At 26.7% G+C, this 26,767-nt stretch overlaps 1 protein-coding gene across 3 annotated transcripts in view; it reads right to left on the reverse strand.

Moving 5' to 3' along the window:
- Window positions 1-1,937: 1,937 nt before the first annotated feature.
- Bap111 (Brahma associated protein 111kD) overlaps window positions 1,938-26,767 on the reverse strand; it is a 66,623-nt gene continuing 41,793 nt past the window's right edge. Inside the window, exons 6-14 of one of the 3 annotated variants that reach the window (XM_067283066.1) lie at window positions 20,468-20,599; window positions 20,306-20,381; window positions 19,927-19,976; window positions 18,370-18,415; window positions 13,645-13,814; window positions 12,252-12,353; window positions 9,842-10,159; window positions 4,152-4,275; window positions 1,938-2,700 (exon numbers count right to left, since the gene is read on the reverse strand). In XM_067283066.1, the coding sequence (XP_067139167.1) occupies window positions 2,504-2,700; window positions 4,152-4,275; window positions 9,842-10,159; window positions 12,252-12,353; window positions 13,645-13,814; window positions 18,370-18,415; window positions 19,927-19,976; window positions 20,306-20,381; window positions 20,468-20,599 (1,215 nt within the window). In that variant the 3' untranslated portion in view covers window positions 1,938-2,503. Of the gene's footprint in view, window positions 2,701-4,151; window positions 4,276-9,841; window positions 10,160-12,251; window positions 12,354-13,644; window positions 13,815-18,369; window positions 18,434-19,926; window positions 19,977-20,305; window positions 20,382-20,467; window positions 20,600-26,767 lie in introns of all 3 variants that reach the window. The other 2 variants (XM_067283065.1, XM_067283067.1) reach the window with 2 other exon arrangements.

The raw sequence follows: 26,767 nt of genomic DNA on the forward strand, positions 1-26,767 counted from the left end.
CAAGACGCCTTTCATTTTTTTCCATGGCACCTGATATTCCCGACCTATCCTCAATTGAGCACGTTTGAGACAATGGTACCTTTCTTTCTTTACAACAGCTACCTGATACAATCAACGATTTGAGGAAATTTAGAATTTCTTGGTAATTGTTTCTCAGCATGCAAGTCTGGACGGCCAGATGGCCGAGCGGTCAAGGTGGCAGCCTACCGCTCTGGGGGACCCGGGATCGAATCCGAACGGGTTGAATAATCCCCAGGAATTTTTCGGGGGGGTGGTCCGTTCGGATATGTCGGGCCCCGTCCCTCACCACCCGGTCGCCCCATTGTGGGCCTGGCCGAACCCATAATGGGCCTACTAAATGAGACCCTCTTAGTGCCCACAAGGCAGAGAGTTAAAAAAAAACATGCAAGTCTGTATGACCAGCGAAGAGTAGCAGTTTGTATTGCCAACTAACAACAAAGGAACAAATCATCTGTTAAAAAAGCAAGTTTTCAATTGGAATCAATACTTGTTTAAAGATCCTGTTTTGTGTAATTCACAATCACATCTATTTTAATGTTAATTTCTCAAATACCACTATTTTTTGGACTGTATTTGAAACGATTATTTTACATTCTATTCAGTTAATGCATGGTATTATTCAAAATTCGCAAATGAGGGAAACATCTTAAGAAAAATAGCAAACACAAAAATAGCTGCACAACAAAAGGTGTGCTCAAAAGCAAGTCTCTGAACAGAATGTTTGATGAATTGCTCCAAATAAGTTGACTTCTGAATGTTCACGTCTGAACAGCTTTTTTTTCAACTAAACATAGTTTTTGATCCTTTAATTAATTGCAGAAATTTTAATTATTGACATTTTTGGTCTTGATATCATTCTAACTTTGCAGTTTTGAATGTGTCAACACAAATGGAACCCAAAGAGCTATTAAATAAGCATAAAATATAATAAAGATTTAAATACAGTTTTTTCCAGAAAAACTTTTAGATTTTCAAGAACAACCTCCATTTTTGTTTAATTCAAATAATATTAAAGAATTTGGTATGGTATGTTTCAGTTGTTGTAGAAAATTTATGCAAATAATTTTGAAGCCTCATCACTGCGATACATAGGGCTTGGAAATGTAAGTTATATATTGTTTGTTTTTGACTACATCTGCAAGTTATGAAAAAAATTTAAGCATGTTAATATTAATTTAAAAAAAGCAAGATCCTCTAAAAGCCAGAAATGTTTCTCTACAGAAAAAATGCAAAGTCCAGACAATCAAGCAGCCCATAAATTAAATTTTTAGGAAATTGTATGACAATTTACGGAACAAACCTTAAAAGTAAAATTTTGATTTGTTATAAGTAATCTGTATTTAATTTATTGTAATATAGTTTAGCGTTACTTTTAATATATGTTGATGTTATGAATTTCAATGAAATTATATTAAATATTACATTATATTCAGGGTTTATCAAACCAAAATTAAATTCATTAAATAAATAATTGTAGATCTAAATTTTTCATTAGAAATAAGGCCCAATCTTTGCTCCCCCCAAAATTAACTAATCTAGTCCTATACCTGACAAATAATCCCATGTCAAATTAAAGAATATTGCTATATATGCTAGATAAAATCAGGAATTTTTATGTATGTTAATTTCCTACATTGCTAATATATTTTATTCACTTTTTAATGTATTATAACTAAAAAATATGTGTTAAAATAGTCTGTTCTATTCTCATTTCAACTATATTATAGTTGGAATCAACCAACTATAAATCAGTGTCTGCCATAATTATGCTAATTCTGGTATTTAAAAAACTATCATCGTGAAAACAAATGGTGAATCTGAAATACTAGATCAGTATCCCACCCTAAAGCAATAGCAGAATCAATGCAAAACAACTTTTTAAATAAGAGTAACAAAATAAGAAGACAATATTACAATTTGATTCTATATAATAAGATTTATTTCCAGTAAAAGTATCGTAGTAACAATGTCTTTTTAACCAAAAACTTAAGCAGCATATATACATATATCAAAAATTATCTGAGTCATTTTACTAAACTTTTGTGACAACTATTGGGTTAATAGTTAAGTTCACGCGTAAGAATTATAGAATCTATTAGAGAATTACAACAAAAGTAATTAAAAACAATTTTTTTTTGTATGATTATGTCAGCTGGAATAAAAATTTGTTTATAATCTCAAATTTATTTTTTCTTCCATTTGTTATAAAAATTCAGAATATATTTCTGAAATAGTTAGGGAAACTTGTAAAAATTTAAATTGATATTGTTGTTTCAAATGTTTATAAAAATAACAATAGCAATATTATAATAGTTTCTAAATTGAAGTGCAAATTTCAATTAGGAAAAGAAAAATTTTGATAGAAACTTATAACCTCTTTCCGGTTGTTCAAAGTCACCTTAGTTTATTAATATAACTCAAATAATTATATAAATTAACTAATAATCTTTTTAAACTAAATCCATTTATTTACAATAAATGTTCATTGAGAATCTATTTGCATTTTTTCCATACAATCATCCTTTAATGAACCAGGGTGACTGGGAGGCCCTGAAGGTGGAGATACAGAAATACGACGATGCTCAGGCATCATTTTTGATGATGTTTCTGATAACATAGTATGATCTGATTGTGGTGCTTGATTCAAAATACCTGACATTCTTTCTGGTAATGATTGACCTAGAACAAGAATAATAGTCATTTAACATTAAATAACTCCACGATTTTTTAAAAATTATATAAATTACATTATAACTTCCTTATTCTACAAATAATTTCATTTAAAAAAGTCAAATTTTTAAATATATAAACAAAGAATTTTAAATTATTATTATGTCATCAGATAACATATGACAATATACAATGGAAATGTAATTAATATAATTTATTAAAAATGAAAATTAGTAATAAGATAATTTTTTATCTTGAGAGTTTATTTTTAAACTTGATATCTCAAATATCAAAACATTTAACTGAGTTTTATAACAGGATTTCAAATGTTATCCAAATTTAAAAACATATTACATCTCATAAATATAACTGTTTTCTTTAATGTTGACATTCTAGCATCTTTCAATACATAATAATGTTCATCTCAAAAACATTGCATTTAGGGTTCCTGAAGGTGATAAGCATTGCTTGTTTAAAAGTCTATACTGCTAATAATAATTTTCTTAAATTTCAAATTGCTTTAGTTATATTTCACTTTGATCTAGATTTATTTTGATTTAACTGTGTTATAAGACAGTTTTTTTTCTATCATAAGGACCATACATCATAAACTTCACATTGCTGCAAATCTGCCTTACATTTTTGGATCAGACACTGGTGCCTTTCACCGTGTGAACTGGGTCTTAGTTTTGAGGCCTCTTCATAACTTTTTCAAGTTCCTTGTACAATTGGCTAAGTTTTTGCAAAATCTAATGCCAATTTTTTGTTAGTATTTTTGGTCATAACTAATGACACACATGACATTTATAGATAAGGTTCATGCATTATCAAGCAAGAGTATTCTGTCAGTGAGGAGGCATGGATGTTTTGATCTGATTGAAGTAGTGGTTGGAACATCTCATAGCAATTTGCCATGTGTGGATTATGGAAAAAAATCAATTAAAAGTGATCCTGACAGTAAAAAAATATATTAATATAACCTTTTGTTTGCTTTATTTTCTGAAAGGCTTTCAATTTTTTTCTATGGCCATTGATAGGTTGCTAGTTCATAACTTGGTCTCTGTATTAATATAACGCAATGAGAATTTCCAATGGCTGAGTAAGATACTAGTTTTTGATATTTGAATTGGAATTATTCACTGTCATGTACTTATAACTTATTACTTTCAGTATTCATACACCTAGCACAAGTTCTCAGAAACAATGAAAACTTTTTACAATCAAAATGCTTCCATTTTTAATTGGAATTACTTTGAATTAAACCTTGTAATAAAAGTTTTTTGCACATGTTAAAGAGTAATTTTACTATAAAAAATAAACATAACTGTGTAACATTTAACTGGTATAGTTTAAAGATTAAAAAAACCTGTTCAACATGGAAACCTGCTAAAACAAAAAATCTGATGTCATGTAATTCTGATTTACACAAGTTTTAGATAGGGTACTTTAATTACAATTACCTTGCATCCCAGTAATGCTATCCTGATCCATTGGAAGTCCTTGTGAAACAGATAAAAGGGCTGCCATTGGATTTGACTGGATAGAATCCATATCTGCTGTTTCCTTTAAAGGCTGATTGTATTCCTAAATTAAAAATAACACACAAAATTAGTTTATACAAAAAAAATAATTTTTAAATTATAACAAGGAAAATAAAGACACTGAAATCAACAGCTTATCTATAAAAACTTTTTTATGAATGATATTAAGATTATTATTATATCATGCAATTAATACTAAATATATTTACTAATTTAAAATCCCTTAGACCTTGCTATTAACACATTTCATTTTACTTTATATATATGAAAACAGATTTTATGTTGTATATAAAGCCTAGTTATATTCAAAGAAATTAATTTATTTAAAATTTTTCTTTGTATAAAAAACTTATCATCTTATAATATAATCGAAATGGGTTGATGATGATAATAAGTGCAGAGCTTAAATGGTTAAGAGTTAAAAGTTGAAATTTGGTACACAGTTAAGATATGTCATGAGAACATACACTAAGAAGGAATTTTTCAAAATTCCCCCCATGAAGGAGAGGGACAAGATTAAGGCTTACCATGAAAGACTTGGCTTCTATTATACTTATCAAGTACTATTATACTTATTCTATTATACTATTTTAGATGCAGTTTTTTGCATTTTTGATAGGAAACAGGGGGACCTAATACTTGCATTCTGTGAAAACGAATAAGATTGGCTATAATATAATAATCTTAATCTTCACTGTCGTTACTTTTTGCCACAGTTTTTTGCTGGGCTTATCTGTTAGTTTATTAGTAAAGAAGTAAAAACAAGTAAAGATTATTATTTGAAGAGGTAATAACTATTTTTTCTATGTTAGGAAAAATAAAGATTTTGTTTGTTTATCTCATTTATTAGTTTTCCTTTCATGACAATTTTCAAATAAATTTGCATTTGGAAAGTAGTTCTGGTTAGATGTATATAGTCTGTTATGATTGTGTGAGCAATTTTATTAGAATGCTGTCACAGAAGACAACAAGGAAACATCAGGATCTACTTGCCGTTTTCTCCCCCATTATCATCATGCTCATCTTCTGATATTCATAATAATGTCAGAAAATGAACAAGATAAAAAAAATCCCATCTCTGCAAGATAAAGTCATATTTGGCTAATGGAATTTTGAAATTTCTGTTCACTGAATTTCATTTTTCAATCATATTTTAAACTGTGACCTGAAATTTTTTTTTTTTGTAATTTTTGAAGTTTTAAAATTATTTACCTATGCATTTTTATACAATATCATCTCTGTAATACATTTGAATTCAAATTCCAGATTTTAGGATATAAATATAAATTTTTTACTTAGTCAATGTAAATTATATTTCTCATAATGTTTTTAATATAATAAAATGCACAAATTAATCATCTATTTATATTTTTAAATTATAAATATTTAAGTTAAAATAATGAAGATGTACAGTTTTCAACACAGTGCACCTCATATTTCGAATTTAATTCATTCCAGGAGGTCATTCAAATTTCAAATAAATTTTTTCCATTAAAAATAATGGAAAGTGAATTAATCCATTCCCCAACCCTAAACAATAACCATTTCAATAAACATCAAATACACATAATTTAAGGTAAAAATAACACAGTTAAATGTCCTAATAATAAATTAAAACACAAAAAATAAAACATGTAAATACTGTATAATACAATAAAAATTGCATTTACTGGTCACACACATTCTACTTCTGCATCTTAACACAGATGTGTGATTTAATTATAAAAGTTGTAAAAGTTAACATTTTATAACTTCCTCCCCCCAAAAAACCACCTTGGACAGCATGTTATTTTAATCAATCTCTAGCTTATTTTTCAATATCAAACAGGAAAATTTTGTACATTTATAATTATTTTACATTAGTAAACTTTTATTATAACTGAAGATTTTACATTGGTACCTCGATTTATGAGTTTTTTGAGATACAAGCAATTTCTTGGCTGATTTTTTGCTTTGAGTTGAGAGCTAAACTTTGGGTCAGTTTCACAGATACCGTACCACTAGTTGGCACAGTGAACCATAGATTAAGAAAAAGAAGATGGAAAACTGCTGTAATTTTATCATTTTTGTTACTTTTTCAACATCTGTCAGGCTAGAGCTTATAGAAAAACACATAGTTGAGTGATGTAGACATTAGTTCACTTCCATGTTGTGTGCAGCACCATCATATCTCATTTCTCAAATTTTTCATCTTTTCTTTCTTTATCTATGCAGCAAATGCCACAACATCCACAAAACCAGTTTATTGCACTACATTCTATTGTATTTTTTATACAATATGTGTTATTTATAAGTCCATTTTTCTTATTTAAAATCATGTAACAAAAAATTGTGGTGTTTTGGGGTCCAAAACAGATGAATGGCATTTCAATTCATTTCAATGGGGAAAACTGATTTGACATATGAGTAATTTGAATTATGAGTTCCGTCACAGAATGAATTAAACTTGTAAGTCAAGGTACTACTGTGTCAGGAAACTGGTAAAATTCATCCAGAAAAATTACCTGGAAGGCCAGCAACGATAATAAAGACTGATCACACCTTTGTGAAATAATTAAAAAAATCATGGGCACCACTCGGTGAATTAGTGAAATGAATGGAATAAAGTTACTGGAAAGGACGTTACAAAAGAAATTTGTCATATCCACTTGCACAAACTTCGCTACAGTTTCTACCAAGTAAGAAAATATTATTACTGTATTTTTTATTGTTAATTGTGACAAAGACAAAACCACTTCTCACAAAAACACAAAAAACCAATTGAAGTAGGCCAAAGAGTACCAATGCTGGACACAATGACAGTGGAAGCAGGTTGTTTTTAGTGATGAGGCAAAGTTTGAAATCTGAATTGGAGGCAATAGGGAAAAAAGTCATTAGAAAGCAAGAGGTATTCTATCATGACCATCTACAGTACACTGTAAAATTCTCACCAAGTGTTATAGTGTGGGGTTACATGTCAGCCCAAGGTGTGGGAAATTTGCATTTTATTGAGGGATCAGTAAATGCAGCAAAATATCAACAAATCCTTGAAAAAACCTATTACCATCATTAGAATAATTACAATATCACACATTTTATTTTCCAGCAGGACGGTGCAAGTTGCCATACTGCTAAAACCAGAATGGATTGGCTGGCCCAACATAATATTAAGACATTAAAATTGCAACTGAGTGGTCCCAACCTTTCCCCTATTGAAAATAGGTTGAAAATTAAAAAGGCATAGCTGGATAGTTTAAAGCAAAAAAAAAAAAAAAAAAAAAAAAAAAAGAAAATTTGGGATGAAATTACTCCAAATGAATGCATGCTCTTCTTCATACAATGAACGATCATATAAACACTGTTATACAAAGCAAAGATTAAATATTAATGCACTGTCTGAAGTATTATTTGTCAGAAATGGCTGTTTGAGCTTTTTTTTGTTGCACAGGCTTTTTTCAACTGCGCATTAACTTTTTTATATATTATTAATATGAAAATTTTTTTAATGTAAACTCTTCACAGTTATAATATAAAATAATTATAAATGTACAAAATTTTTCTGTTTGATATTATTGAAGGATAAGCTAGAGACGAATTAAAAGAACATGCTGTCTGAGATTTTTTGTCATGGTTATATAGATAATGTAAAATTGTATTCTTTGTTTAAAAGCTTACTTCCAACTCTTTACTTTACATTTTGTTTAAATAAAATCAAGTAATGTCTTCAGATAAAGAGTAAATTGAGCATATTATGTTTTATGAATTTCATCAATGCTGTACAAACAGTAAAAGAAAAAAAGACTGATGTGTATGGGGAAGATGCTCCAAAACTTTAAATGTATCAAATGTACTTTAAAACATTCTGAATTAAAAGATACAAAACATTCAGGGTGCCAAAAAGCTATCAACAAAGAAAGATTGCAGGAAGAAACTGTTTAAAATTGATGAATAGCACATAATACAGTATATATAACCAAACACACAAAAATAAAGCAAAAAAAAGCACTGAAAACATACAAGCATAATGCAAGAGTGAGAGATGACTTGGACACATGACAGATTACATTTACACTTCTAGTGCATTTTTTCACTATATGCATAGTTCAAACTTGAGGCAAACTTTTGTTGAATTTTGTGTTCAAACTCTGAAGCATTCAAAGTAAGAATCACAACTGTATTAGTATATCAAGTGATATATATGACAAAAAAATAAATAGAATTATTGAGTTGAATGAAAAGCTTTTGAGTATTTTTAACAGCTGTCTTACTTAACACAGATTTGGGATGGATTATAACAATTTTGAAATTTAAAACATTAATTGCTAATATGAGATTGTATTCTTTGTTTAAAAACTTATTTTGAACTTTTTGAGATGTCTGCAGATAAAATGTATATCCATCGTATATTTTTTTAAGTTTCAGAAAGGATATAACACCATACAAACAATAAAAAAATATTCTTAATGTAAATGGAGATGCTTCTAAACTTCAAACATGTCAAAGGTGGTTTGAAAAGTTCCATATGGGAAGTTTTGAACTAAAGAATATACAGTGGATAGAATGCCCAAAAGATGTAAAAGAAATTATTAAAAATTGACAAGTAACTTGTGAACTTTCAACAAATCTTAATGTATCACAGACATGCATTGTTGAAACACTTCATCAACTTGGAATGGTCCCAAAACATGATATTTGGATTCCACATACATTAAGCAGGAGTCATGCTGTCTGTCACAAAATTCACAAAGTTTATTCATTAAAAAAACAAGCAAGAAAGAACAGAAATCAGTCTTGGTCTAATAAAATTTTATTGTTAATAAACAAAAATAAAATTGCTTGAGAAACTGTCATAAAAACTTTGCATATATATTTTTTAATATTGTTGTTGTTCTCATTTGTTTGGTTCAAAGGTTACAGTAAGCAAAAAAGTAACCTGCCTGGCAAATAAATTTTTATTTTGGAAAATGGTTAAAAAAGCCAGGGTAACTCCTGCCATCAAGTAAAAAAAAAACTGGATTGAGTATCAAATTATGTCGCACTGAAAAATCTTCAAAAAACAAGAATCATTTTTAAAGAAACTTGTGACAAAATATGAATATTTTACAATAATGTTATTCAGAAAAAACAGTGATGTAAATGAAGTAGTTTGCAGTTTCAACTCCAAAAGAGCTATGAGTTAAAAAAAACTGCTTTATGCATAAATATATATTTACTATGATATAATTTATTTATTTAAGACCATCTCTATTTTGTGACCAGCAGAAAAATTTTCCAAAATGTTTCCATTGATTTAAATGGGAAAGACCTCTATTTTGTGAGCATTTGCACAAGTGTAGTCATGCGATTTATTTCAAATGCAATTTATTTGCTATATGAAGTTGCTTTCTTTGCTGTTTTTGGGCAGTGTTACATTAATACCTTCTGGCACTCCTACACACAGAAGATTGTGAGTCCCTCTATACAATTTTACATCATCATGAACTAATATTTACTTGTAGCTTAGAATTATTTATAAATTATGATAAATTCTTTTTTTAACATTAATGATAAAATTTTATTTATTATTATAGATTATAATATTTTATATTATAGTAAATATTTTCTTTTAAATTAAAAATGCAAATACTTACTTCATGAGACATTGTTTGACTTCTATAATCATTAGCAGGAAGATTGTTTTCTCTATTCTGTGGACCACTGATCTCATTTCCTTGTTGTCCCTCTTGTTCACATAATTGTTGATCTGGTTGGGATTCATTAAGTTGATCCTGAGAATTTTGTGAAATTTGATCATGGGCAACAGGCTGTGGTTGATTTTGTTGATGAATCTCAGCTTCTTCTCTTTGTTGGCGTTGTTCTTCTCTTGATGCCAGTTCTCTTTTTAACTGTTCAAGAGCTCTCTCTACCATTTTCTGGTATGTGCTTGAATCCACAGCTTTTGTACATCTCTAAAATACCCAATTATCAAAGTATTCTGCTTTACATTTATTGATTATATAATGTTTATTTTACTTAAATAAAAATAAAATTATTATTTAAATATCAGAATAGAGATAGAAATATGAAGAAAATTATTTAAATGATTTTGAGAAAAATCATATTAGCTTTTCTTGTTAAAAATTTATGATTGTTTTATAAGAAATGAAAAATCAAAATCTTTCCAAAATTTTATTTTTAAAAACATAAATGTTTCAATAAATAAAGAGAAATAAATTGCCAAAAAATCTTATAAGTAGTTCAGATACTATTATTAATGAGAGCATGATTGTTGTCTTACAGAAATAATTTCTCTAAGTTTATAAACTTATTAACTTATATATTGTATATAATGAATTTTTAATTCTAACAAACACTTAACTTTTTTTAAGCTACAGAAACCTTTCTGGCTGTATCTTGTATCAGCAATATCAATAATATAGTTTCTTCTAAACTTAATTTATTCATTATATAATATATAAACTTATTAAAAATAAAAACAAAACTTTTGTTCATATAAAAGATTAACTGCTAGTTAATATTTAAGAACTCCACATTGGGATATATTCCAGTGTGGAGTGGCATGTATATTACTGTTTAGTGACACTGGCTAATGTATACTGTAAAACTGCGTTAGGCCTAACCAAGGCTAGAGCTCGATTTGAATTCCTGATGAAGTGTAAAAAGAACAGTATTGCCTATGTCAATTTTATAAATAGCATTAGTTCCAATAATGTTCCATTGGATAACCATTCAGTTGCACCTGAAAAACAACTATGAAGGAATTGAAAAATGTTTGTGCAGCGTTCATTTTTTTTTGTATTATACACACTGGAGGTTGGTTCTATATCTTCTGTACGTATATTCCGTTGGGAAGTGACATATATACCTCCATTTTAAAGTTACATATGCAGAGTAAAATGTTAATTCTTTGACTTCGACAGAAGAATTTACTACTTTTGTTAAGGAAAAAATCAAAACATTGATGATAATCATAGCCATTTTTATTTAGAAAAAAACAGTGATTTCCATGCTTTGGTCCAGGAACTGCAATTAAAAAACATCAAAGAATTTTTAAAATTATTTTTGTATGTCTCCAAATACTTTAGATCATTTATTAAGCTTTGTAGAACCCATTTCTTTGACACAAGAGATTAGTGATTACATCTTGTTCAAAGAATTGTGGAAGTCCACATTGATTGCCAATTCTGTTACAACAATGACAAATGTTGAATTTTGGCTAACTTTGATACTACGAACGACTAAGACAAAAGACCAACGATAACAACTGGTGTGAACATTTTACAAACAAAGACAAATGATAAAATCATCACTTTTTGTCATTTTTTGGCAGTGTGAACTTAGCCTTGTCATCAGAGATCTGATTATAATCTATTACTATATGTTTAATAAAATTTTTAATATAATGGTGGAAAAATTTATTAATTAAAGATTAGTAACTTACACAAAAAATGAAACCAAGTAAAACTATTTTTTTATTATAGAGATATTTTTTAAATTACACATACTAGTTTTTATTCCTCAAGTTATGTAATTAAAAATAAATTTTACAATACAAATTCTTTCTGACAAAATTAAATTACTACTACTGTATCAAATTTAATAAATAAATGAATACAAATGTTGTATATAAATTTATACAATGTATGATCTCCAGATAAAAATATTTCTGTTTTAATTATATATTTAAAGTGCTAGATTATTTTTGCACTAGATTTTAAGCTAATTTTTAATTATTTAAATTATGGAAAATGATCTAAAGATCATAATCCATAATTTGCTGAACTGTCATCTTGTATTCAGATTAATGCTGAATTATTAATATAATATAAGCTGGCAGTATAGGCTCTACATTTACGCTAAACCACATAATTGAATTAATTAAAAAGTATCACAAATATATACAGAAAAAAAATTGCAGTATAAAGTTGCCAATAATGCATGATGTTTTAAACTTTTTATTTGCTTATATGTTAGGCAATATTTTTATCTATCTAATAAAAACTTTAATATAAATATATTTATCACAAATTTGAAAATTACCTTTCTTAATTCTTCTTGAAATGTATCACTAGCTTCTAAAAATTTTCTTTTCTTAGCTTCAAATTTTTCTTCAATCTGCTGTAATTCAGCTTCCAGTTTTTTCTAATTTAAACAATTAATTACTTATTACAGAATAATAATAATAGTAATAATAAATTTCAAATTAAAATTACTAGTGTAATTAATCAATAATTACATAATTCTTAACAGCATTTTCAATTATTTCTAATAGATAATATATTTTGCATAAATAATATTAAATGTCATTTGCACACTTTTTATTAAAATATATAAAACATAGTATTGAAATTAACATTAATTTAAAATAACAACAATTGATAAAATTAACCATCAGTACTTATTAAAATAACACAGACACCAATCTGTTATTATTGTAATAAAAGTACTTGAATGATTTATGTTCCAGCTCCCAAAACCATATATGTATAAATTATATAATTTCAATAATTAAAACTGTATATAAATATTTGTAATAGCGTTTTTACATAAATATACCTTCTAATGCATTTTTTTTTTTTTGCATAATAAGAACCAGAAATTGATTCTGTGGTTCTATAAACGAAAAACAATCTCTGCACAAATGTTTTCTAACTCCATTAGATTACCTGATGGAACATCCTTCAGAACAAACTTTTTTTTACAAAAGTTTTTAAAAGAACATCTTTTATAAACTCAGGAGTAAGAAAATGTTTGTGCAGAGATCATTTTTCATTTATACACACCAGAAATTGATTCTGTGGTTCTTATCTATATATAAAACCCATTGAACGTGTGTTTGTCCGTGTAACATTATGCCAAAAATGGGCACTAGAGGCACCCCTCTTGAGTGTCATATTTCGAACATTTAAATTAACAATATAAAGTTTAGTTTTTAAGACGAAGAATTTTATACATTTATATATATTAAGTGCATCAAACTTTTAAAAATTAAGTGCATAAAACTTTCATATATTTAGTGCATCAAACATGCCCCATAGGAATTTATAATGCTGCTAGAATGCCCACTGGGGGGTGTCCGGGCTACTAGTTACACACATCCTGGTGTGGTGTGATGTAATTTAATTTTTGCAAATTTCCTTAATTCAGAGCTGCCTGTTCTTTAATTAGGATTACCTTGTATTTGCCATTAAAAATATCAAAAACAGAACTCATCTTTAACGATAATGGATATTTAAATACAAATAATATTGGAATGATGAAAAATAATTGTAATTGACTTAACTGACAGTTACATTAATCTTAATCTATTATTATGCAGTATAAACACCTTGCATAATTAAATATATATATAATCATAAAAGCATTAAAAATATTGATAATTTATAACGACTAAATAATGTAATCACAAAAATGATATTTTGTAATTCTTTACCTGATGCATTGTTAATGACTGAACCTGCCGTTTTAACACACTCATTCTAGCTGTAGTCACAACTGAACGGACATCAGGAACTACCGTATCACTAAATACTTCATTAATTAAACGATGATTTCTTAAATATCTGGCTGCAGCAACATGCTTTACAGAAAATTCATCAATATCTGAAAAATATAAATAGATTAAATTTTTTTTTTTTTTTTTTGGATAACTTTGTGTTAATATACAACTCTACAATAGACTTAAGCTCTACACTATATCATGTAGCATATAGAGATACATTATACAAACAATTATATTTAGATTTATTACCATTAATTAAATAATAAGAAAATGCATTTTAATTATGAAGTATTCTACAATAAATACACACTAATCATTTATCTTCAAAATTACACACACATATATGCAGTAATATTAAATCATTTAAGGTAATCAAATATTGTTACATTTCTTCTTATTTACAGACTAAGTTAATTATTTTGAAATTTGTCTAGAGATAGATTGATTTGCCATTTCATAAAAATTGTAATACTTAGAATCAAATACAACTTTTAAAAACTAATTCTAAAAACTTCTATTAACTTGAATTATATTGAGATGTATTAATTTCAAAAACAGTCAATTTTATAATTTAAAAATGATCTTGATATATTTTTTTTTTTTTGCTTTTCAATGTTGATGTTATTCATTTGTAAACTAGCAAGAAAAAAAATTGGAGATTGGTTTCAAAATCAGCCAAAGCCATATATCAATCAGCCATATTCTACATTTGAAAGATAATGGCTGTGGAGCCATTATGTTTCAAACAGAATTGGAAGGAAAAAGTGGACTTAGCTAGTTTTGAAATTGTATATGCTCATAGCTCATGATTTCATCCTTAATCTGATAAATTTCAAACATTATTCTTAATTTGTTTTAAAATATTTTTCTCTCAATTTCCATTCAGAATATAAGAATAACTTTATCTTTGGAAATAAAAAAACATCTACAAAGTTCAGATCAGGAGAATATGGAGGGCAGTGAATCACTGACCTGTTGTTTTGCAAAAAACTGCAAGACAATCATGGCTATGCATATGCAGGTGCATTGTCATGCAGGAAACATTCAATTTCTGGAAGTCCTCAAATCATGCCTGATGTGTCCTAATCATTTAAGAAGTCATTGCAAAACTAAATAAAATGCCAACTTTATAGTTTGATCAGACAAGTTATTGTGAATCAGTCCTCAGAAACTGAAAAATGTAATGGGCATTGTCTTCACCTTGATTTTTGTTGATTTTGGGCTCACCCATGTAGATGATGGCCATTTTGTTTGCAGGTCATACATGAAACACCATGTTTCATCAATTTGTATAAACATTCCTAAAAATACTGAGTCCCTGTCTAAGTTTCAACAAAATCATGATAATTCGTGTAAATTTCCTTCTGTTCTAGGGTCTAAAAATGCAAGACAAAGCATGTAAAAATCATTTCATAAAAGTATCCTTACCAATATTTAAATGTTCAGCTACTGTATGAAGAGTTGGGGCAGGTGTCATCAGTGAGGAGTAGGGATGATCTGATATCACAAAAGTATCGGTACCAGTATCAAAAGTAGTTTTAAAATATCAATACAGGTATCAGTATTGATCTTAAAAGTATTGATGCCAACCAGTATTGGAATTGAGTATCAAAACTGAAAATCTTGCTGGCTGTCACTGTTCAGTCTGTCATGTTGCCTTTCAGTTGTTTTTACTGATGAAAAGGCAATGCACTCAATACAATGAAGGCTGAATGGGCCCCAGAGCAGCAATTAATATTTTGTTGCTTACTGCAAAGAATTGAATCCATGACATCTGGTTCAGAAGTCAGGGCATCAGTCAGTACTTTAATTTACACATGTATGATGCCTTATGTACACAAAACAAGCCCCAGATGGTCAAAGATGAACAAGACCTATGGTCATGTTAATGGGCTCTGTGGATACTATTATAAGTGGGATAGGGACGTATAAGAAATTGTTGATGAAGAGGTAAAACAGTGTCTTTACATTGAAAGTTCTTTATTGTGTTCAAATTTTAAAGTGTCAGTGCAAACAAGTACAAATTGTAGCTTATTTTAATCATCACTAATGATCCAAGTTGATTAACAAACAAAAGTACTGCATAGTGTTTAACTAAATATTTATTTCTAAATAATAATGACCAATTATTGTGACATCGTCACCACGATGCTGGACTACAATTTTTAATCATATTTTTAATTTATCTAATTTAATATATATGTTCTCCCACTCAAATTAGTACTGGTTTGCCACTGTATATCAAAATTTTCCTCTAACAATAGTCATGCAAGTCATCTATCTAACACCTTTCAGGGGAAAAATTTTTGAACTGAAATAACATGTCTTCCAGTTTGCACCAGAAGTTCATATATAGTTAATCGGGACCTCCTGGTTCATATATAGTTAATCGGGACCTCCTGGTTCATATATAGTCTCAGCTTTCATCTATCTAATTCCATTCTCGAGATTAAGGAAAGACAGTTGAACAGACGACAGTGGGAATTTATAGGTCTACAATTTTTTCAACTTGCAGCCCAATTAGAACTCTAAGTACATAGATTCTGTAAATAAAATTTAACATAATACACTTATTTAGAAATATTAATGACCAAAAATAATTTTATTTTGGTAACTATATAATTTTACTTTCTGATTCAATGCAAAATTCAGTTTCGGTCAGACCTTACCCATTTTTGAAAAATGAAATGATACCAGATCCAATATCTGGGGAAATGTATTGACATATCTCAATAGTATTGATACTGGACCAAAAGTACTGAGTACAAAAATACTTCTTATCAATATGATGTTATGGTATTGGCAATATTGAAACGTCCCTAGTGAGGAGGAAGTGCATAATCTACACTATTTTATTCATTCAAACTGTCAAAGGGCTACCTTTTCTCTCATTCTCTTCTAGCAATTACTGGCAATTCCTGAAATGCTTTCACCAATCAAATATTACCATACGTAGATGGTGCAATCCATCCTGCATGTTTCTTTCATAGATTCTTGCTCCCCATACTTTTGCAAAACTTGTAACATACTTTTAGACATGCTCAGTATTCCATTGCAAACTGGAACCATACACACAAACATGCACAATAAAACATGTTAACTATTGTAAAACTTGTGTAAACTGGAATTGCATGGTACTGAATTTTTTTCCATTTCGGTAGGTTTCTATTTTGAAGAGGTTTCAATATTCTTTTCATCTTATTTTTTTTTTTACCTTTTTATCTAAGATATTCTGTGATTTGACTTCTCAAGAAATTTTAATACTTTAATTAATCATTAACTTCAATCTCTTTAATTACTAGCAATGTTAATGAAGTTGTTCTTGAATACTTGGTACTAGTCAGTTATTAATTACTCCATACATGGAAATTGACAGTAGCATGTTACCTTATTCTCATTATTTTCAATAAATTGCATTCATTGCTTATTCTCAAGAACTTGGTTCCCAGAAACACATTTGACTCTTGAAAATTCTCAACTCTTAAAAGTATTCATTGTCGTGCCTGATGAAATGATAAAGGGACTTGTGGACTTTGTATTTCTCCTCTTTGTGTAACCTTAATTTCTTTGAAAAGATTTGAAATTGTTTTCAAAATACAGTTTATTATGCTCTGCTGTGAAATAACTGGAAGTGATTTTACTTATTTGTATACAATGGAATTTTAATTTTCTGCTTTATTTCAAAATAAGTTACATTGTTTGAACCTAAAAATCTCTTGAGTTTGAGTTAGACAGATTTCTGGTTTATAGCAAAATTTAATATAGAAAACTATTCTGTTTTACAGAATTTTTTCTGTTTAGATAGGTTCCATTTTAGACAATTTGAAGTAGGTAATTTTAACCTCATAAAATAACAAAACAGATATACAGAAAATGTGCAAATAATAAAAGGTGTAATCAAAATATTTCAAAAGAACATTTAAAAAAACAAAAAGAAAATATTTAGGGCTAATGAAACTTATTTTAAAAATATCATAACTTATACTCGGTTGATACCGTTGGCTGTGTACTATGCTGGACCAGAGTCAAGACATAGCAACCAAAACAAAACTAAAATTAAATAAGCGTGTCAGTGTCAGTGTCAGTGTCAGTATTCAGGAATTTCCTAACAATATGGCATGTATTCAATATTGTGGCCTATAAAATTAATACTAAAAAATTACAACTTTTTTGTTTTATTAAAATAAGCTTAATATTTACCCATAACTTAAAAAGCAATACTGAAATACTGTTAACTTTTCACATTGATTTTACAACATTTTTGTCAAACTTTTTGGTTTTCTGACATTACTGTATTAATCACATAGAATTATTCAATTCATCTAATAAATGTAAACATTTATTATGTAAATAATTCTATAATCATAATCATAACATGAAATCTCAAAAAAAAAAAAAAAAAAAAAATATGCAAAAATCAACAAACAATTATTTTGATTGTTATCATTTTTAGTTTACACATAATAATAAAGTATTTTTATAAAAATTTGTTTAACTCTTTAAAAAAAAAAGTAACTCATTTTCTAAAAATCTGTTCAAATAAATATGCATTTGTTAGAAATCAATCATCAAGCATTCACACAATTAAATTTAAGACTATTTATTAAAATTATGCAAATTAGTAATGATTATATTTCTCTAATTTAAATCTTTTACCTTCTTCATCTTCAGCAGGTTGTATACAAACTTTTCCGTCCATCTTCTGCGGTACCAAAAGAGACTAAATAAAAGTCATAATTTACTTAGTTCTGAGAAAATTTTAATTTCATAAAACATACTTAAAATTTTGGCATGCATTGTATAAAAGTCATTCAGATGCTAGAAAAAGCAAGTTTTGTTACTTTTTAAAAATTTTAGAAAGAAAATAAATTTTCATTAAAATAAATTTAATTTACCAATTCTTATAACTATAAAATAAAACAAAAAATAGAAAAACTAACTTTTTATTACGTCAAAATACTTAATTTTTATAAAATACATAAACTTAATGTCAATTAGCATTACATTCTAGTGGGCAAATAATCTAATCTAATATTTAGATTTTTTCAAATTTAAATTTATAAAGAAAATGTTATATTTTATTGTTAATTTGAAAAAAGAATTTTATTGTAATAAAATTTAAAGAATGCTTTATTCAGTTAATAAATTTTAAAATTAGATTATTTTTGTTACTAAAAGATTTATTATAAGATCAATTTCAAATGTAGGTTATAAAGAAAACTTTTAAGTAAATATATCTATTTTTTCTAATATAACGAATATATAATTAATATATTCTAAAAAAAGTTGAAATACTAAAATATTTGAAATATTTGTTGTAAAATTAAAATTAATATTTAATGATGATGTAGATAGAATAAAAATTACACAATATAAGTTTAAGAGGCACATCAATATGAATAATTACAAAAGATTTTCCTCTTTATTTCTGTAATCTTATTAAAAAAATTAAAGCCCAGTTTTATGCAGAATAAAAAAAGAGAAATAAAAATGAATTTGAATGGAGTCCATCTCAGCATTTGCCTAAGTGACATTGGGAAACCATAGAAATCACAGCCAAGATGTTTCACAAAACAAATTTTACAAATCAACAATTGATATTACAGATGCATGCTGTATTAGTACATTCAAAATTATATGGACTAATTCCTAGATTGCAACTGATCACTAGTTTTATGATCTATTTTTTTTTTAACTGAATAAAGCAAAGATAATAAAAAAAACCATCAAAATCATATTTTATAAAATATTCACCATTTCAAGCCCACAATTAGTTAAAATGTTCAAATGAAAAAAATAATTGAAACACTTCTATTTTAAATGCACACACAATATTCAACTTCATGATAATGCTAATAGTTTATAAGCAGAACAACATATCATAGTATTCATATATATTTATATAAAAATTAATTTCATTTTAAAACATGCTGTAATTTCTTAGATATAATTATGTAAACTCAAATCATGAGACTGAATTTGTCTAAAATCGGTGTGTAAATTAATTGTGTTAGTGCTGAATTTTTCAATGTAGATAAAAATAAAAATGAAATAAAAATACAAGATACAATGCAGTACTTTATTAACTGATATCTCTTACAAATATTAAATGTGTATAATTTAAATTTTTGTAAATTAGAAATGACAAAATAAAATGTTTTAAAATTATTAAACTTAATTCATTATTGGAAATATTTGAAAAGTAATACGTACAGCAGCAGGGCTGCGTTCCAAAGCTTCTCTTTCTTCAGCTGCTTGTTGAGCTGTTACATAACAGATAATGTTGTCTCAAATGTGTATCCATTAAAAATTTTGAAATATAGTAATGTCTATAAACTTATCTAATAAATTTTGCAAACTTAGCATACTAAAATAAAACAGGAAAATATGATCCATAATATTCAATTAAATAAATGGAAAATGTTGTAAGGGTCTATTAAACTGAAAATTTAATGGAATCTATATAAATATATATCTATATTAAAATAGTTACTTAAGTGATAGCCCTCTCTTATAGATTCAATGTATAAATCATTAATTGCTAAAAATTTTGACTTTACAATGTTAATACATTGATTTGTTTGTCCCTTACCTCTGACTTTTGCTGCTACCCATGCTTGATAAGCAGGGGAATTATGGTAAGATTTAAGAGCCTCATTATATTCCATCTAGGAATAAAAATTCATTATTAGAACAATTTATTACTCTTTAAAAGGCTCTAAAATAGTCACATCATATTTTGCTTATTGGTCACCTTTTCAGCTTCATAGTCATCGATATATTCTTGTTTTGAATCATCAGGTAACTCCCTCCACATCTGTCCAATAATCTTGCCAATTTCCCACAACTTCAGATCTTGATTTTGGGCCTTTACTTGATCCCATACCTTGATATAAAGTTCAATGTAACACACATTTGTTTTAATTTTTACTTTTTAATGATTAATAGTTAAAAAATTAGGTTTTAATGAGCACTAGGCATATTTTTAAACAAAATTTTAGAGGCATGATAACAAATGTCATTTCTGGATGCTAATCAGCATTGATTTTCTTTATTAAACTGTTGAAAAACAGCTTGTGAAGAAAAACTGTGTATAAAATCCAATCATAAACGGCATACATTTAATCATTTTAATTAAAAATTTGATTTCAAGTATCTTCTTTCATTATATTAGCCAAAAAATAAAAAGGGACAATTAACATATTAAATGAATTTGTTGAAAAAAATTGTGATAAAGTATATCTGGATTAAAAATTTTCCAAAACTACAGAATAGGCCTTAATAATTTGATATAGATTTAGTCCACCCAGTTATTTGATATAATATGTAAATGATTTAGAACGAACCTGGTAAGATCAATTTCCATAGAATTGCTGCATCTAATGATCCAACAGACTTAAATATGTATATATATATATATATATATATAAAACTATGTTTCAAGCAAAAACTTTCACAAGTAGTATAGAAATCATAAATACAATATTAATTTTATATTTATAGTAGCAATAAGGTAAAATATTTTTCCTAAAAATACATTTTTACAAGGAGAGGGCGCATTTTAGTTTTTGAACGTTGAATCATATATACTGCAATTATGGAAAAGGTCTTCACTGATACAATAAAAACATTGAGTTGATTTGTTTTTAAGATATAAAAATTTTCAAAACAGAAATTAAGTCATTTAATATTATCTATAAATTAAATCTTGATCATTATTCTTAATTTAAAAATTTGAGAAATTATTTCGTTTTCTCTGTAATTTAATATTTAAAATTATATTTAGTACGCTAATGTATAATGATAATAAATATTAATTTTTTTATGTCTGTGTATTCATTATGAAATAAAGAAACCAAGAATTAGCTATTAGTATTTGATATATTTAAAAAAAATTAAAGTAAATAAAAATCACAAACAATAAAAAATCAATAACAAATAAATAAAAAAATTAAAATTTTATTAAAACAATTTATTTCATTTGATACAAATTATGAAATTACTATATTTCAACTGAAAATTAATTTACATATGATAATGTTGGCTTCATATAAACTTGAATTTTGTTTTTTTTTTTATTATTTCACATCTTGAAAGTTTTATTATTATTCATTTTCAGAGAATTTCTTAGAAGTATTCTGATTTAGCTTCAGGTTACAAGAAATAATAATAAACTGCTTAGGACAGTAATTTTTAAAAAATCAAATTCATTCTTCTATATTATTGTTATTGGAATTTCCATGCAAAGAATTAAGAAAAACTTTATTAGAGATGTACATGCAAATTTCTGAGAAAATAATTTTAAAGATGATTAAAATATAATATTTATAAGAAAAATTAATGAAATGATAATTATTTAGATATATTAACTATGATTCAAAAATACAAAGATGCAAGAAATAAAACAGAATTTATTGTTTATATATTTATTTATTTACTAAATAAATTTGAATGAATTAAAAAAAAAAAACAAAAAAGAAACCTTAGAATAATTTTTACAGAAATATAAAAATTTGTCAAATAATATAATTGTATTTTTCACTAATAATGATTTATTATAAAGTTGCAAGACCAAATTAAAATTAAAAAAAAATATATAATTTAAAATCACAGAATAAGTGTTATTTTTGTGAATTTAATTTATGCAAACTTTCCTAACAAAAAAATATGTTTCATTCTGTTAATTAAAATCTATTATCAATTAAACTGATTCAAGCAATTTCATGTAATTATAAAAGCTAAAAATTGTTGTTAAAATACAAAATAAAATTTAAAAAAATGTAATTCCAATTATTGCTAAAGTTTTAAATTAAATTAAATCAAATTTATTTTCTAAAATTAATAGTACAACGAAAATATTTACTGTAAATTAAGAATAAATTTCAATTATGTTAAGTTTTAAAAACTGTTGATGATAATTATATTATTGTTTTTGTTAAATACAAAAATTAAACTTCACATAATAGCAAAACAATAGAACATAAAATAATGATGATTATTTATGTACAAACTTTTGACATTTAAAATTGAAAATTTTGAAACTAACTATAAAATAAAACATAGAACATTTCTACAAGCAAAAATATAATAAAAATATCATTAATTATTTAGTTACTATTGAAACAATCACTAAAGACTTACCATATTATACTAGTAAGTATTTTATCAGCTAGAAAATTAGTTAATACTATATTTTTGTTAATTTGCAGAATACAATATGCTATAAATATTGTATATTATATACTCAAATAAAAAAATATAAATTTAAAAAATTTACATATACTTAACAAAACAGAACATACTATCTATTTCTGTTATGCATTTAAAAATATAATATAAGAAATAAAGAAGAAACAAAAGAATATATATTCTTTTGCTTCAAAAAGCATTAATAGTATCTTTTATTTATGAATATAATTAACAATTGAAATTCTGTTAATGAGTAGTTTTTTAATTATTATTATAAATTTCCTAAGCTATCCCTACTATTTAACAGTACTTCAGTATAATTTGGCAAATCTTTATCTAAATATATTAATAATAAAGTTAAGTTTCTAGGAGGAAAAACAAACAGTTTTAGTTCTAGAGATTTGGTTGGTAAGTGATGTCTAGATATGTTTCACTTCATGTTTCTTATCTTCTATTCTATTGTTGTTGTTTTGTCATGTTTTGTGTGACCAAGTACAATATGTTGGAAAATAATCATTCTAACTTGTAAGTTATTTTTTTTATCTTCAATGTACTCTATATAGTTCTATGTACTGTTAAAGAACTTGTAGAAGTCACTGTAATAACAAACAATAAACTAAGTTGTTACAACAGTTACTTGATATAAACCTTATTTATTATTCAATTAAACAGATATATGTATGCCGAAAAGAGAAATATATGTACACAGATTACTTCATAATTTTAATAATAAATTAAAATAGTGTACAAAATACATGGTAAAGCAGAACACTGAGGTACACAACAATTGGATGGTATCCAACTGTTGTGTATCTCACTGCTCTGCTACCTCCAACAAAAATCAAGATTTAGCCTTTCATGAAAATCCTATGTTGCTGTGCAAATTTAACTAAACCTCGACACTAACCTTTAAAAAAATGCAGCCTTTTTTAAAGGTTAGTGTCAAAATTTGGATATTATTTAAGTGAAGTCAGAGAAGAGTGTGCAAAATTTATGCAAAAAATTAATCTTTCAAGAAATTTAGTTGTTACCCAAAAATATGAAGTCAACACTATAAGAACAAGGACTCCTTATAAAGTTATGAGTGCTTACAATAACTGAAGCTGCTTTAAAGAGAAAAAGAAGCTGTTAAAAGGGGACATCATCTACAGGTATCTTCTAAAAAGGAAATTTTAATGTTATTTCCAGCACAGCAGTAGCAGCATTTAACTTCAAGTTCTTAACAGTACATAGAACTTTATAGAGTTGACTAAAGGTAAACAGAATGACTTTCCAATTTGTTATAGGTACTTATTTAGAGTTCATATACACCACGAAACAGCAATGACAGAATAGAAGATAAACAGGATGTGAAGCATACCTAGAACACCACCTAGCAACCAAATGTAGAAGTGTTCATTTTTCCTGCTATTGATGTAAAAATATATTTTAAAAAGTACACTATTTTTATAATTATCTGATATAAATTAAAATCACATAAATACATATTGCTAGACTTATTAATATATTATTTTAGTATAGTAATAGAGTTACTTTTACAAAGACTAATAAATATGATAATATATTTTAGTATGAATAATTTTTGATCTGAAATATATAATTAATAAAACTTAAATAATTTTATAGAATTGTACTGAATTATATGTGCATATATATTTTATTTTGTGTAATACAATACATAAGTAAAACAAAATATAAACAAAATTCTATAATTAAGATGACAAAAAATAATTTCGTAATAATGTATTAAATTAATAATAAATTTGATTTTCTATTTTTATGTAATATATCTGTTCATAACTGTTTTATATGAACTATCATATAAAGCATTTATCATTTAATTGTATTAAATTTTACATATATTTTATATAAAATTATAGTTAAGTTTGATTTAATTATAATTTTTATCTATTTTTAAAATTCTGAAATTATCAATATACCAATATTAATGATATATTGATATCATAAGCATATCATTAAATAGGTAACAATATAAATATATATAAAAATTCAAAAATATTAAAATATCTATAATATGAAAATTTAATTGTTAAACATCTATCAAAAAATATGAAAAATGGCACAAAATCATTTAACAGAAAGAATACTATATTCTTAAAATCTTAGTATTAAAACTTTCATTTGAATTTGTCAACTTCCACTTTTTGATATAATTTTTTTTTCTCCTTTGTAACATTTATACTAATCTCTAAAAGCTATTCGGATATTTTTAAAAATTATTGTTTCTTTTTACAATGAATTTCATATATATTAAGCAAATCAAAATATGAGTCTGTAGAAGTACACTTCATGAACCTAGCAGACTAAAGCTTCATGGATAAATATAAATATATATATTACAGGCATGGGCAAACACGGCTCTTTTTGAGTTATATGTGGCTCTTGCTGAAAGTGTTAATTACTGTTTTTATTACTACTTTTACAATTTTATTTTTATAATTTTGTGAAAATATGTTTATTAAAAAAATTGAATATTTGTTTTATATTATATAATAAAATTGCACGCCTTACCATACTATCTGCCACGACAGTACAGAATTGCGGCTCCCACGGAACTCTTGCTTGCCCATTCGATATATTATATATACAAAACCAAAAAAAAATTTCATGGCATGATATAGCCACATCTGAACCAAAGTGCTGAACCTATAGACATGGAAAAATGAAAGACTGGAAGAAAAGAACCAACAACAAACTGTTGTGATAACTAAAGCAAAGCTAATGGATAATTAGATCTAAATGTATTCTCTCACCACAGCAGTTTTCTTAAAAACAATACTCACACCCAAAACTAATCACCAGTGTGAAAACTTCCAAAAAAGCAAACATTTTCGATTCCCCTCCTGGCATCTTCGTCAGGCTTAATTAGTTCCAAGGAAAGAACTAATTAAGCCTGACGAAGATGCCAGGAGGGGAATCGAAAATGTTTGCTTTTTTGGAAGTTTTCACACTGGTGATTAGTTTTGGGTGTGAGTATTGTTTTTAAGTAGATCTCATTTCATATTTTGAGAATAGCATGTCATAGAAGTAATCAGAGAGTGAAAAGGATGGAGGGGCTGGTAAACAAAGAATTTCAGGTAAATACTAAAGGAAATTGTGCTGAAGATACAAAGAGAAAACATCTCAAAATGAAAGTTTTGGAATGAAGGATAAAGAAATGTACTAGCTCTGAATAGAATTAGCTAGAATAGAGATGGAGAAAGAATTGAGACAAAAATACAGATTAGAAAAAAAAATTAGATATTAAAAGGGTGCATCTATGTAGGAACAAATATTAAGAGCTCAAAGTCTGCAATTAAGAGCTCAAAGTCAAGAGTTTGAAATTTTCTCTTAGAATAAAATGGACATTCCCAAAGATGCCAGAGTTCCATCTTGGCATCTTTGGCACTATAAAATTGGTATCTCAAACTTCTAGGTATTGGATGAACTGAAAGGGCAATTCTTACTTGTACCATTGTTGGAAAAATGTAAGGTGACTTCAGACTATCCAGTGGAGAAATAAAGGACTATTATTTACTCAAGCTTTTATTTTTTAAGTGAAAGCTTAGAATACTTAAAGGAATTTCAGAGATAAGAAAAAAGTCCTAAGAGAAACATGTATGTAATAATGCAATACACAGCTAGAATTAAGACATTTTCATGTACTATGTATACAGTAAGGAAGTTAATACCTTTGATCAATTATTAGGATTAGTTGTAGCAATCATTTCAAATTAAAATTAACTTAGTTGGAGATCAATGATAACACAGTTTTTGAAACTGATGAGTTTGAAGGATAGTGTCTTTAAAGCCCCACTCATGCTCTACTTTCTCCTCTTATATCTCCAGTATGTAGAGATCAGGG

The sequence above is a fragment of the Centruroides vittatus genome, unplaced genomic scaffold, assembly GCF_030686945.1.
Source record: "Centruroides vittatus isolate TY-2023 unplaced genomic scaffold, ASM3068694v2 contig_976, whole genome shotgun sequence".
Taxonomy (NCBI): Eukaryota; Metazoa; Arthropoda; class Arachnida; order Scorpiones; family Buthidae; genus Centruroides; species Centruroides vittatus.